The sequence below is a fragment of the Monodelphis domestica genome, chromosome 8, assembly GCF_027887165.1.
Source record: "Monodelphis domestica isolate mMonDom1 chromosome 8, mMonDom1.pri, whole genome shotgun sequence".
NCBI classification, from domain to species: Eukaryota; Metazoa; Chordata; class Mammalia; order Didelphimorphia; family Didelphidae; genus Monodelphis; species Monodelphis domestica.
Genome location: NC_077234.1, coordinates 197,068,226 through 197,080,412, shown reverse-complemented (window position 1 = coordinate 197,080,412; position 12,187 = coordinate 197,068,226). Strand labels below are relative to the sequence as shown.

The 12,187-nt window shown below is 37.8% G+C and overlaps 1 protein-coding gene across 1 annotated transcript in view; it reads left to right on the top strand.

The window, feature by feature from the left end:
- The window catches only part of IL18RAP (interleukin 18 receptor accessory protein), a 35,092-nt gene that overhangs the window by 10,295 nt on the left and 12,610 nt on the right, over window positions 1–12,187 (top strand). Inside the window, exons 4-7 of the mRNA XM_056808514.1 lie at window positions 1,856–1,927; window positions 2,162–2,285; window positions 4,756–4,907; window positions 6,721–6,858. Of these exons, the coding sequence (XP_056664492.1) occupies window positions 1,856–1,927; window positions 2,162–2,285; window positions 4,756–4,907; window positions 6,721–6,858 (486 nt within the window). The remainder of the gene's footprint in view (window positions 1–1,855; window positions 1,928–2,161; window positions 2,286–4,755; window positions 4,908–6,720; window positions 6,859–12,187) is intronic.

The following is a 12,187-nucleotide window of genomic DNA, read 5'->3' as shown; positions in this document are numbered from 1 at the left end:
TTTTCAATGATTAACAATTTCTTTTAATCTTCAGGACATTTCTAATTTCCATGTAATTTTAAATGTTGATGGGGGCAGCTAGTTGACTAAGTGGATTGAGAGCCAGAGTCAGGAGATCTTGGTTCAGATTTGGCCTCAGAAATTTTCTATCTGTGTGACCCAGAGCAAATCACTTAACTCTCAGTGCCTTGCCCTTACTGCTCCTTTGCCTTGGATTCAATCCACAATATCAATTCTAAGATGGAGATTAAGAGTTTAAAAAAAATGTTCTTGTCTTCCTCTCTCATCCCCTTTCCCAAGAAATCATTTTGAAAACTTTCCCAAAGATAGAGCCAGTAGATCAAGATCTAGTGCAATTTAAATAATCAAGAGAGCCTAAAAACTTTTAGGGCATATGGCAGAGGTATTTGAAGAAGCTTAATTCTCATCTGAATACTATTATCTTTTAAAGGCTGGCAATAATTTCTCCTTCCATATTTTGATTCTCAATTTAAAGGTCTTTTTTGTTTTTATTCTACATTGTCAAAAGAAATGGTCCTCTCTATTTTTTGATCTTAGAATTTCACATATTAAACATGTTCAAATGGATTTAATCCTAATACTGTATACTTTTGAGGGGAGAAGGAGGGAGAAAATTTGGATTGCAAAATGGCAAAAATATTTGTTAAAAATTATCTCTACATGTAATTGGGGAAAATACATTAAAATGAGACCACAAAAGATAATTAAAAAATAATAGTATGAGGAACGAGACTTCAGTTTAATATAAGGAAATTTCCTAATGATTATACCTAACTAAGTGCTATCTGAAAAATTTATTAGATAGTGAGCTTCCTGTCACCTCCCTGGCTTGATTCTTTGGCAGGAAAGAAGAAGGAAAATGGAAGAGATGAAACCTTGTGATATCCGAGGGTTTTGTCTTCTTCCATAGCACAGTGTCCTTAACAACTGAGGGTACCATTTTACCCTGGGCATGGTTTGCATTGAGTGCATTCAGAGCAAAAATTCTTATTTAAACTTTTGCCTTATACTTAATCTCCAACTTGGGTTTTCTGAATCTACTATTACACGTGTTAAGTAATTCCTACGTCAGGAATTGTGCTAAGTGCTGAAGGTATAAATAAAGGTAAAACAAAAGAAAACAAAGAAAAAACCCCAACCTGTCCTTACCTTCAAGGAACTCATCTTTTCTCTAATGGCAGAGACATTATGACAACCACTGTGTATACACAAGACATACATGTATAAATGGGAGGTTATATGTATAGGCATCTAAAGAGAGAGGCTGTCCTAAAGATTTGGTGCCATTTTAAGATTCAATAACAAAAGGTTTTGTGGAACACCCTGTATGCGTGCATGTGTGTGTGTGTGTGTGTGTGTGTGTGTGTGTGTGTGTGTGTGTGTGTGTGAGTTTGAGCCCTAACCTGTGATCCTGCCTCTAATGATAACAGCTTGTGTTACCTTAGGCAAAATCATTGCTCTTCCAGGAAGAACCTTAAAGATTCCAATTGTTGCTCCACATGCCTGTCCCAAGTCATAAAGTAAACATTAGATGCTAATGCTCCCTTACTGGTTCTTTGGAGAATATGCTTTCATTTAGGAGTTTATGATACACGCTGCCTCCTTAACACACACACACACACATACACACACACACATACACACACACACACACACACACACACACACACACCCACACACACACACGCATGCATTCCAAAACAAAACAAAACCAAAAACCTGCTCCTTTAGTGACATGGTGGTATGGAATTGATGCTAGAGAAGAAAAGTGTGAAATATTTGTCTCCATGTCATTTTCATAGTGCAAAGAGTAAAACTTTGTATTCTCTTCTAGTGAAAAATACGTCATCCAAGCCAACCATCCTTTATCCAACAGTTGATATGCTCACGTTGGAAGTAGAACTTGGTAAGTTGGGACCTATCTCTCTCCGCAATGGACCTAGGGACAATGGAAGCCACATATCTCGGCTATTCCATCTTTGCATCTTTTCAATCAGAACTGACATTCCTGTGCCATAGTGTCCATCTCTGAGAATGACTCTCTTGCCTTTTGTACTGCAGTCAGTCTGGGCTTCCTTATCCATAAAATGATCATATCAGGTTTTCCCCTCCTACTCTCCCTTCTCTCATCGATTTCCAGGAAAGCCATTGACTCTTGACTGCAAAGCACAGTTTGAGTTTGAAAGAAATTTCAACCCTGTGATAAAATGGTTCGTTGATGATCCTGGGCTTAACAGGAAAGAACTAAGAGAAGGAAACAAAAGGTAAGACAAAAATCTGATGAAATTCAATTCCAAATTTATTAAATGCTTGATCCTCTCAAATATCAGTTTTATCATCTGTAAAATGAAGCAATTGGGCTTATCAGCTTCCAAGATTCTTCTTAGCTCTATGTTTATAATCCTATAAATTATGCAATGTTTTAAAAAGTCTTAATGCAGACTTAAAATTTAATAGATTAAACCTACTCTAACACATGTGAGCATATATGTGCATATATGAATGTGTGTATGTATATAACACGTACAAGTGTGTATAACACGTATGTGTATATTTTTTAATCTGCTAAAAAAGTTGGATTCCAAAGAGTCAGGCATGACTGAAAAAGGACTGAATAATAACAACTACATAATTAAAGGTCACCTAAGTTGCTCAGTGGATAGTGTCTAGTCTAGAGTCAAGAAAATCTGAAATCAAATCTGGATAACAACACATACACGCATGTATATGTGTTCTTCTTGTTCAACAATTTCAGTCATGCCTGGCTTTTCATGTCCCTACTTGAAGTTTCCTTGTCAAAGATACTGGAGTGGTTTGCCATTGGTTTCTCAATTCATTTTACAGATGAAGAAACTGAGGCAGAAAGGGTTAAGTATCATACAGCTATTAAGTATGCAGTATCATACAGATATTAAGTGTCTGAGGCCAGATTTGAACTCAGGAAAAGGGGGTCTTTCTGAATTTAGTTAGGGCTTCTGACTCTTAGACCTGTATATTTTTTTAATCATATGGTTGAAATTTGGACCTCCTCAATCCATTGCACCACCTAGTTACCCTTATACATGTGTACATATATGACTTTATAGATATACACATACACATGTGTATACCCATATTTACAGAATGAGAGAAAGGAGACAAATAGATGAGTATAAAGTCAGATATAGAAGATGAGGACTCAGGTCCCACCTCTGCCACAGACTATGTGGTCCTAAACAAGTCACTTGAGATTTTAGCTACCCAGGAAACTTTCTGAGATTATAAATTGCAGAATGAGGACCAACCTACAGTGGAAGGGGATGCTTCATTAGTAGTTTTCTCCATCAATGAAATGGGTTCATGGGGTCATAGCTCTAGAGGTGAAGGGAATTTAGAAGTCATCTGGTCCATGTCTCTTACTTTACAGATGAGGACACTAAGATAGAGAGAAGTTAAGGGACTTGCCCAAGGTCATGTAGGTCATTATCTTAAGAAGTGCAATCATGAATCAACTGCTGTGCATACATATACACATGTCTCTTTCTCACATTTGCACAAACTATAGTCCTTTATATACTCATATCTCTCTATCTCTCTCACATATACATATATGTATACATACATACATACATACATACATACATACATACTTAAATGTCAATGCAAAGGCAAAAAAACCCCAACAAACTGTGTTTCTTTTTTAGTGCCAGAAAAGGTCTTCAAATTTAGGGCTTCTGACTCCCAGTCCTGTACCCTTGTTTAGTCATATGGTTGAAATATGGACTTCCTCTTCCAGAGCATTACTCCATGATCCCATGATTCAGGAGAAGCAACTAAACAGGCTGAAGGACCCTGTGGTCCTCCTAGGTGCCATTCTTTCCAGGTGGTGACATACATTTCAAAGCTGTCCTTGTACCTCTACCATTGGTCCTGAAGGAAATGTTTTCTGGGGAACAAATGAGTTCATTAGGATAGAACCAAGCTTCCTTTTCAAGAGAGGACACCAAAGCTCTAAACTCTATGAAAGGAACAGTCAACTTGTTCCCTTCTCGCTTCTGATCCTTCTGTCAATGGTTTAATCTTGATAGCTCAACATTATCATTGTTTCACTTGTACCTCACAACTTAAAACTTGTCTTCCTCAAAACTTGTCAATGCCTTTAAATCATAAAGCCCCAGTTATTGATTGACTAATTAGGTACATCTCTGCTAAAAGGACTCACTACCTTCCTGCCCAATTCATGCAAGGTCCATTAGACCATTGGACAAGAAAATCCAGAATACTAATCCAGCTCTGACGTCTTTCTCCTACTAAAAATCGCATGTGACTATTTCATTATTTTAATCTTTACATCTAGATTGAATAAAAGGGACATGGGATCATAGAATTTAGAGGTACAAGTCTTTAGAAATTATCAGGGTCCATAAAACAAAAGTTAAAAATTGGTTTTACATGTAATTGAGGGAAACGTTTTTTAAAAAGAAGAAAAAAAGAAATTATCTAGACCAATCCTTTCATTTTGCAGCTATGAAACTGTGGCCAAAGGGAGAGTGACTTATATAAGGTCACACAGGTAGTAAATAGCAGAGCTCAGGATTCAACTTGAATCATCTGATTCCAAATTGAATACTTCTGAGATACAATTTTCCTTCTCAGAAGTATAGATAAGTGTCAAGTAACCAGTAAACTCACAGGAGGGACTAACATGTATTCTTTGTATTGGTAACAACCCCTGTATGTGCCTTCCTTTCCTAGTATTGAAAATGATGTGGAACAGAAAACTATACACTTCATTGCTCACTTGAAGGAAGTAACTAAAAAGGATCTACAAAGGAATTTTATATGTTTTGCTCAGAATTCTGTGGGGAATACTACACTAACCATCAAGCTGAAACAGAAAAAAGGAGGTAAACCCCAAAGTATCCTGTTAGAAATGTGGTCTGTCCATGTCTTTAAGGAAGTGGGTATGGGGAAGGGTTTGCTGTTAAGGAGAAAAACAAGTTCTATTTTCAGCTTCATTTCTATCTGACTGCCAAACCCTGGAAACTAATCGTTGTGCTTATATTCATTAAGAAGGAAGGAAGGCTGAAGCAAACATTTATTAAACAACAATTAGGGGCCAGACAGTGTGCTGTGTTTCAGAAATATTATTTCATTTAATCCACACAACAACCCTGGGAGGTAAATGCAATTACCCTCATTTTACATTGGAGGAAACGAACCTTTTTTCTGCAGATAATTTTACTGACAATTATAAAATATCAAAAACATCTCCCCCCCCCCAGACTGTCTTTTTAAACAAATTATTTGCTTTTAGTTACAAATATTGTGTGGCAATGCTTTTTTTTTTCAAAACCAATTTTTGAACAAAATGTCTGATTTCTTTCTATGTTCTTTGGGAGTGGGGGGTGAGACAGTAGAGAGAAAATTCTGATCTTTTAACGTTTTAAAATCAGAATTTTCCCCTAATCCCCCAACAAAACTGATCTGAGAACATGAATATATATATATATATATATATATATGTAAATTTAAGGCAGAAAGAGGTTAAGTATTTTGCCTAGTATTTTGTCACATAACCAGGAGGTATCTGAGGCTGAATTTGAACTTAGATCTTCCTGTCTCCAGGTCCAATGCTCAATTTGCCATATCACTTAGCTGATTCCAAATCACCAACAAATCCTTTATAACGATCTAGACTTTTCTTGATCAAGTGCCAATCCTCTGAGAGCTTATCATCTAATGTCATTAAGTCATTTCAGTCATATCTGCCTCCTTTTGACCTCCTTTTGAGATTTTCTTGGCACTGGAGTGGTTTGCTGTTTCCTTCTCCCCCTCTTTTTATAGATGAGAAAATTGAGGCAAATGGTTAAGTGACTTGCCTAGGGTCATCTAGCCAGGAAGTAGCTGAGGCTGGATTTGAACTCAGGAAGATGAATCTTCCTGATTCCAAACTGTGCCACCTATGTTAGATTATATAGCAAATTCCCAGGAATAAATGCCCTCAGGCTTCCTGGGCTTCCTCACTTACTGCAAACATGATAAGCACATTACTATAGGACTGGATGGGATCCATAGAGGCCATCTAGTCCCAATTACCGAGCTTTTAAGAAGAGGAAACAAGCCCAGAGAGACTAAATAACTTGCTCTAGGTGACCTAGCTAGCAACTGGCAAGATAGGATCCAATATCACTTTTTTCTGACTCCAAAGCCCAAACTCTCTGTAATCTAGCAATACCTTTCATCTACCTTTCTTCAAGGAGTTAGTATATATGGTTTGGGAATTCTGCTGGTGGAGAAGTTTTTGGAAAAATGATTATAAACCTAAAAGGTTCTGTTTGTGACTGTGGGTCCTTTTTAATGTTGTTGGTGCTGTTTAGTGTTTTTCAATTGTGCCCAACTCTTTGTAACCTCATCTGAAATTTTCTTGGGAAAGATAACTAGAGTGTTTTACCATTTCCTTCTCTAGCTCATTTTACAGATGGGGACCCTGAGGTAAACAAGTTTAAGTGGTTTGCCCAAACTTACATAGCTAATAAGTTTCTGAGATCAGATTTGAACTCAGGACGATGAGTTTTCCTCACTCTTGATCTGGTGCTGCACCTACTGTGGCACCTAGATGCCCTGTCCCTTTTCCAGGGTACTCCCTTGTAAATGTGATCTTTTCTCTAGACCCACTACTTCAAGAGACAATAAAAACTATGATTTTTTTCTCCGCAGTGCTTTTCACATATATACTATTTGGCACCACTATAACACTGGTGGCAATCCTGATGACAAGTGCATTGACTTATCGTTACTGGATTGAAATAGTCCTTCTATACCGAACTTACCAAGCAAAGGATGAAACTCTAGGAGGTAAGTTCTGCAACCTTGGATTTCATCTTTAGAACTGAAATAAATGGTAAATAGTGAGTAAAGAAGTACAATTAATAATTAATATAATACAATTTCAAACTGCTATGACTCACGTTGTAATTATTGACAAAGTAAGCAGCCAAAACCAAAACAAAACTGAATTTCAATGCAATTAATCTGAAGTCCCCATTCCAGTGTCCCTGGTGACAACTTTGAATGGTCAGCTGTCTCATCACTACCGTAAAACTGCCATCCCTTTCTCAGCATCCTTCAAAACCTGCACAAATCTTCAGTCACGCTACCTGAAACAGACCTACCTTCTCTACAACAAGAGGGTCCATTTAAAAAAATGTAGACCATGATGACAATCAAGCATTATACACAAGGGTGCAAATAGTGGAAGAAACTCAAATTTGGACTTGTTAAGAGAAAAATACTAAGTTTCAAGCTGCCTAGGTCTTTTAACAGAAGGGAAGAAATGTTTTCTTTTTCTTTCTTTCCCTACCTGCTCTGGAGTGCTTCCAAAGACTGGATGTCTGAGATTCACTTGAATATTATTATTTGGGTTGGATTGCAACAAGGTCTCCAAAAAGTAGTGTTTGTTGGCTTTCTTCATAACTCTTTCTAGTCTGGAGATTTGCTTCCAAATTCCAATGAAAATAAAGAGCATTAGGAATGAAAGAGTTAAGAAGGGTCAGTATAAAATACATCTCAAGTGAAATTCTCTAACATGACCAAAATTTTTCAAAATGTAGGAAACTTGAAAAACTCTTCTTTGTTATATTATTTTAGGCAGTTTATTGACCTTATTCTGAAGGCAGCTGACACAGCAGATAGAACACTGGATTTGGGAAAAGGAAGACTCATGTTTATGAGTTCAAATCTGTCCTTAGGCACTTACTAGCTGTGTAACCCTGAGCAAGTCACTTAACCTTGTTTGCCTCAGTTTCTCATGTCTATGATGAGACGGAGGGGAAAAACCATTGCAGTATCCCTGCAAAGAAAACTCCAAATGGGGTAATAAAGAGCTGTACAAGAGTCAACAACAAAAGTGAGTGGATGTCTGAAAATATTCTCCTAGAACTGATGAACTCTGAGTTCAGGTTAAAGTATATTTTTTTCATTTCCCTTGCTTTTTCATTTGAAACATGCTAATATGGAAAAAAATATTTCACAAGACTTCACATGTATATTGAGTATCATATTGCTTGCTTTCTGAATGTGAAAGGGAAGGAGAGAATTTGCACTTTACAACAACAAAACAAGTTAAAAAAAAAAGACCACTGTACCATGCTATCTATTTTTGTGAGATTTGTGTTGTTTGATGGAGAAACTAATCTTACCTTCCTCCAGTCTTTGTGGGCATTGATCCAACCTGTACTACAAAGCAAAGAGTGTATAACAAGAGCATCAAGTTTTGGGAAATATTTAGGAGAATTAATCTGGCATAAAATAGTAACTGATTGTATGTAGCTGTCAGCTCTGCTCTGGATATTTGAATATATCTGACAAAATGCAGGGCATATAGGAGAGTCTTAACATATTTATTGAATTTTTGTAATCTTAGTTCAACCACGTTCCCTAATCATATCCTTAAGCCAGAGTATGTAAAGGTATTTCTCATACTAGTAGGTACAGTGGTACAGTAAGTGGATAGAGTATTTGGCCTGGAGTTAGAAAGATCAGAGTTCAAATCTGACCATAGACATTATTAGCTATGTGACCTTGGGCATGTCACTTATACTTCCTGCATAAAACTGGAGAAAGAAATGGCAAACCATTCTAGTATCTTTGCCAAGAAAACCCCATGGACAGCTTGGTCCATAGGGTCATGAAGAGTCAGACATAAATGAATGACTAAACAACAAATACTTATGAAGAGTTTGGGGGGAAACGGGAAAAGGTTTTCTAGTATGCCCACAAAAGTTCTTCTCCCAAGCCTTGAACAGGAAAGTTAGGTTCATTATGGCTGATAATGGGGAGGGCTAATAACAATAGTATAAGAAAGTGTTGGATTATCCATACCTGGTATTTAGATTTTTTTTTTTTTTAAAGTCAATCTACATGTTCCCATTGATGCCCATTGAGGATTGCAATGTGAACACTGCTTAGTGGAAGGCTGAGAAGATGGTTGTGGAATGACTTAAAAAATGCAAAAGGGCTATGAAAAATGTAAGTTTTCTTAGTAGTAAAATACTCCAATTATTTATTCAGAAGTGAGTAGCATAGTATAATGGGAAGAATAAAGGATTTGAAGACAGAGCACCTGAGTTTGATTCTAAGCTGAGTCACTTACTATCTGGATGATATTGTTCAAATTTTTTCTTCCCTCTGGACCTTTTTTCCTTATTTGTAAAATTAAGAGGTTGAATCCAATAGCCACTAGAATCCCCTTCTAAATCTGTCCCATGATCCTTTGTTCTTACTGAAGACCTATATTTGAATTTTCCAGGTTCTTCAGAAAATCATATCCTCTTATTTATTTTTCCTGTTTCTGTATGTCTTTAAGAATACTTTGTGTTACAGATGTGCCCAAAAATAGATTCCCTGATTCTCTTATTTGCCCCAAAAGGAAAACCAATATATTTCTTATTGTTTTACTTTTTTCTTTCCTTTTCTTCCCCCCCCCCCCAAATTGGGCCTTACTGTCTCATCCAAGCTCTAAGTAAAGGGTCTAACTCATGGTCTCAGTCCCACTCGGATTAGCATGAGAGCTACTCTTTTAGTAATAAATTTCCTGTCTTAAGTCCTTCCTTGCTCTACACCATCATCTATGCCATTCTACCAAAACAATCCCCCAAAGTATAAGTACGACTCCATCTGCCCCCTGCTTAAGGAACTCCAAGACCTGCTCTGTTTCTTGACCTGGCCTGGCTTGCCTCTCCTTGGGCAACTTAGTGGTCATTCTTCCCAGAGGCTCAGTATATTCATGTTGATTTTACTGGGGATACAGTCAGATTAACCCACTGTAACTCAGAATTCCCAGCTTAACATCTCCCAGCCTATGCCTCATAGGTAGCAGGGATCTGAGCACAGGTACTTTCAATGGATCCATCCACAGCTCCTTACTTGGTGCTTACTATGTGCCAGGTGCTGTAGAAACAAAAAGCAAGTAAAACCAGTAGCTGGCTTCAAGGAGTTTCCATTGAATTGAGGGAGACACCTTCTATAAATGAGAACATATGAGATAAAGACGAGGAGTGATGAGGATAACCCTAGAGGAGATTGCACTATTAATTGGCAGACAAGAAAAGATCTGCAGGAATGGGTGCTGCAACTGAGTCTTAAAGGAACCCAGCAATTCTAGGAGTCAGTGGATAGAAAGGAGAGCCTTCTACAAAGTAATGGAGGGGGAGATGGGATGTCCTGTCTGAAGCAGGCCACTGTTACTAGATTGAGGAGTAAGTGGGGGGATAGAGAATGGATAAATATTGAAAAGGGGGGAAGGGGCCAGGATATCAACCCATGACAGTATCTTTGTATATATATATACAGAAGACTCCATACTGGATACTGTGAAGAGAGAGCCATTGGAGTTTCTGAAGCAAAGAGATGATATGAATCTGTCAGCACTGGAGGAAATAATTTTGATAGCCAACTTGATGATGGTGTAGAATGGGGAAGGACTCGAGACAGGGAAAGCTTATTGTGAGAGTCCAAATGAGAGGTCATAAAGGCAGGAATTAAGCTGCTGCTTGCTGAGTGAAGAGAAAAAAATGTTGAGAGATAGCATAGAGAAAATAATGAAGGGATTTGGCAACTGACTGGATGCATGTTGGGGTCAAGAGAAAGGAGTCTAGGATGCTGCTGTACTTTAAATTCCAGGTGATGAGGAGGACAGTTACAGGGATGTCTAGAAGAGAAAACAGTTAGATGGCACACTGGATAAAATGCCAACCTGGAGTAAGGAGGATCTGAGTTCAAATCTGATCTCAAACACTTAATAGCTATGTGTCCTTGAGTAAGACACTTAATTTTTTTGCTTCAGTTTCCTCATCTGTAAAATGAGCTGGAGAAGGAAATATCAACCCATGACAGTATCTTTGCCAAGAAATCCCAAATGTGGTCACTAAGAAAGAGACATGACTGAAAGGACTGAAAGAGAAGAGAAGAGGTCTTTGGAGTGATCATGGAGCAGAATAATTAGTTCTGTTTTGGACATGTTATGTTTGAAATGATTATTTATAGAGAACTGACAACCTGGCTGCCTCGTGCTTTCCATCCTCCACTTTAAATGCAAAAATGAATATTGAGTTAAAAAATATTTTTCACAAAACAGGAATGAAAGGAGCAGGTGAAAGATGGTCATAATAACTGCTATGTATGCACTGCTTTGAAGTTTTGTAAATCATTGTATGCATGTTATGTTGGCTGAACCTTACAACAAATCCTATAGACAGCATTAATCAGATTTTCTGGTGACAGAACTGAGGTTAAGTAAGTTTACATGACCTAATTGGAGTCACAGAGCTAGTAAGTGTCAGAGGTAAGATCTGAAGCTTCTCCTGGTGAACTATAGCTCTTGTTCTATTATTTTTCAGTTGTGCCTGACTCTTTGGGACCCCATTTGGAGTTTTCTTTGCAGATCCTGGAATGGTTTGCCATTTCCTTCTCCTGCTCATTTTACAGCTAAGGAAACTGAGGCAAACAGGGCTAAGTGACTTGCCCAGAGTCATACAGCTAGTAAATGACTGAGGCTCATGAAGATGAATCTTTCTGACTCCAAGCTTAATACTCTGTCCAATTGTTCAGTCTTCTCTTTCTAAATAGTCTTTTCCCTGCTATGTCGTGCTAATTCTTTGATTAGAGCTATTATGGAAAGACTTTCAGAAGCTGTAGACAGAGATATGTGATTATGCTATACGACTAGGGCCAGGTACAGGGGAATGGAGATGTGACTTCTAGTTGGGCCAAACCAAATTTAGTCCCATCACACCGATGCTATGTCGTTTCAGTGACTGGTGACACATGTAAAACCCAGTGGTTTCAACATGTTCTTTCTAAAGCAAGTGCTGGTAGGATATGTGTGGGCAGAAACCTCAGAGACACTGAGGATGCTGCTTACTAAAGTGGTACTAAAAACTCTTTTTACGAGTTGTAGAGAAAACCTGAACCAAATCAGAAACATTCAAACGGCTTGTTTAATTTTCCAGTGTTAAGATGCTAAGAGGGGCTCAATGACCAAGAACTGACTGAGACTTAAGGAAATTGCTGCTCCTCACTTTCTCATGAGGGAGATGGATTAAAAATCAAGTGAAATGAAAGTCTCCTCAGCTCTTAAATTCTTTGATTTTGTGCCACATTTCAATTTCCTATTTTTAGAGCAGTA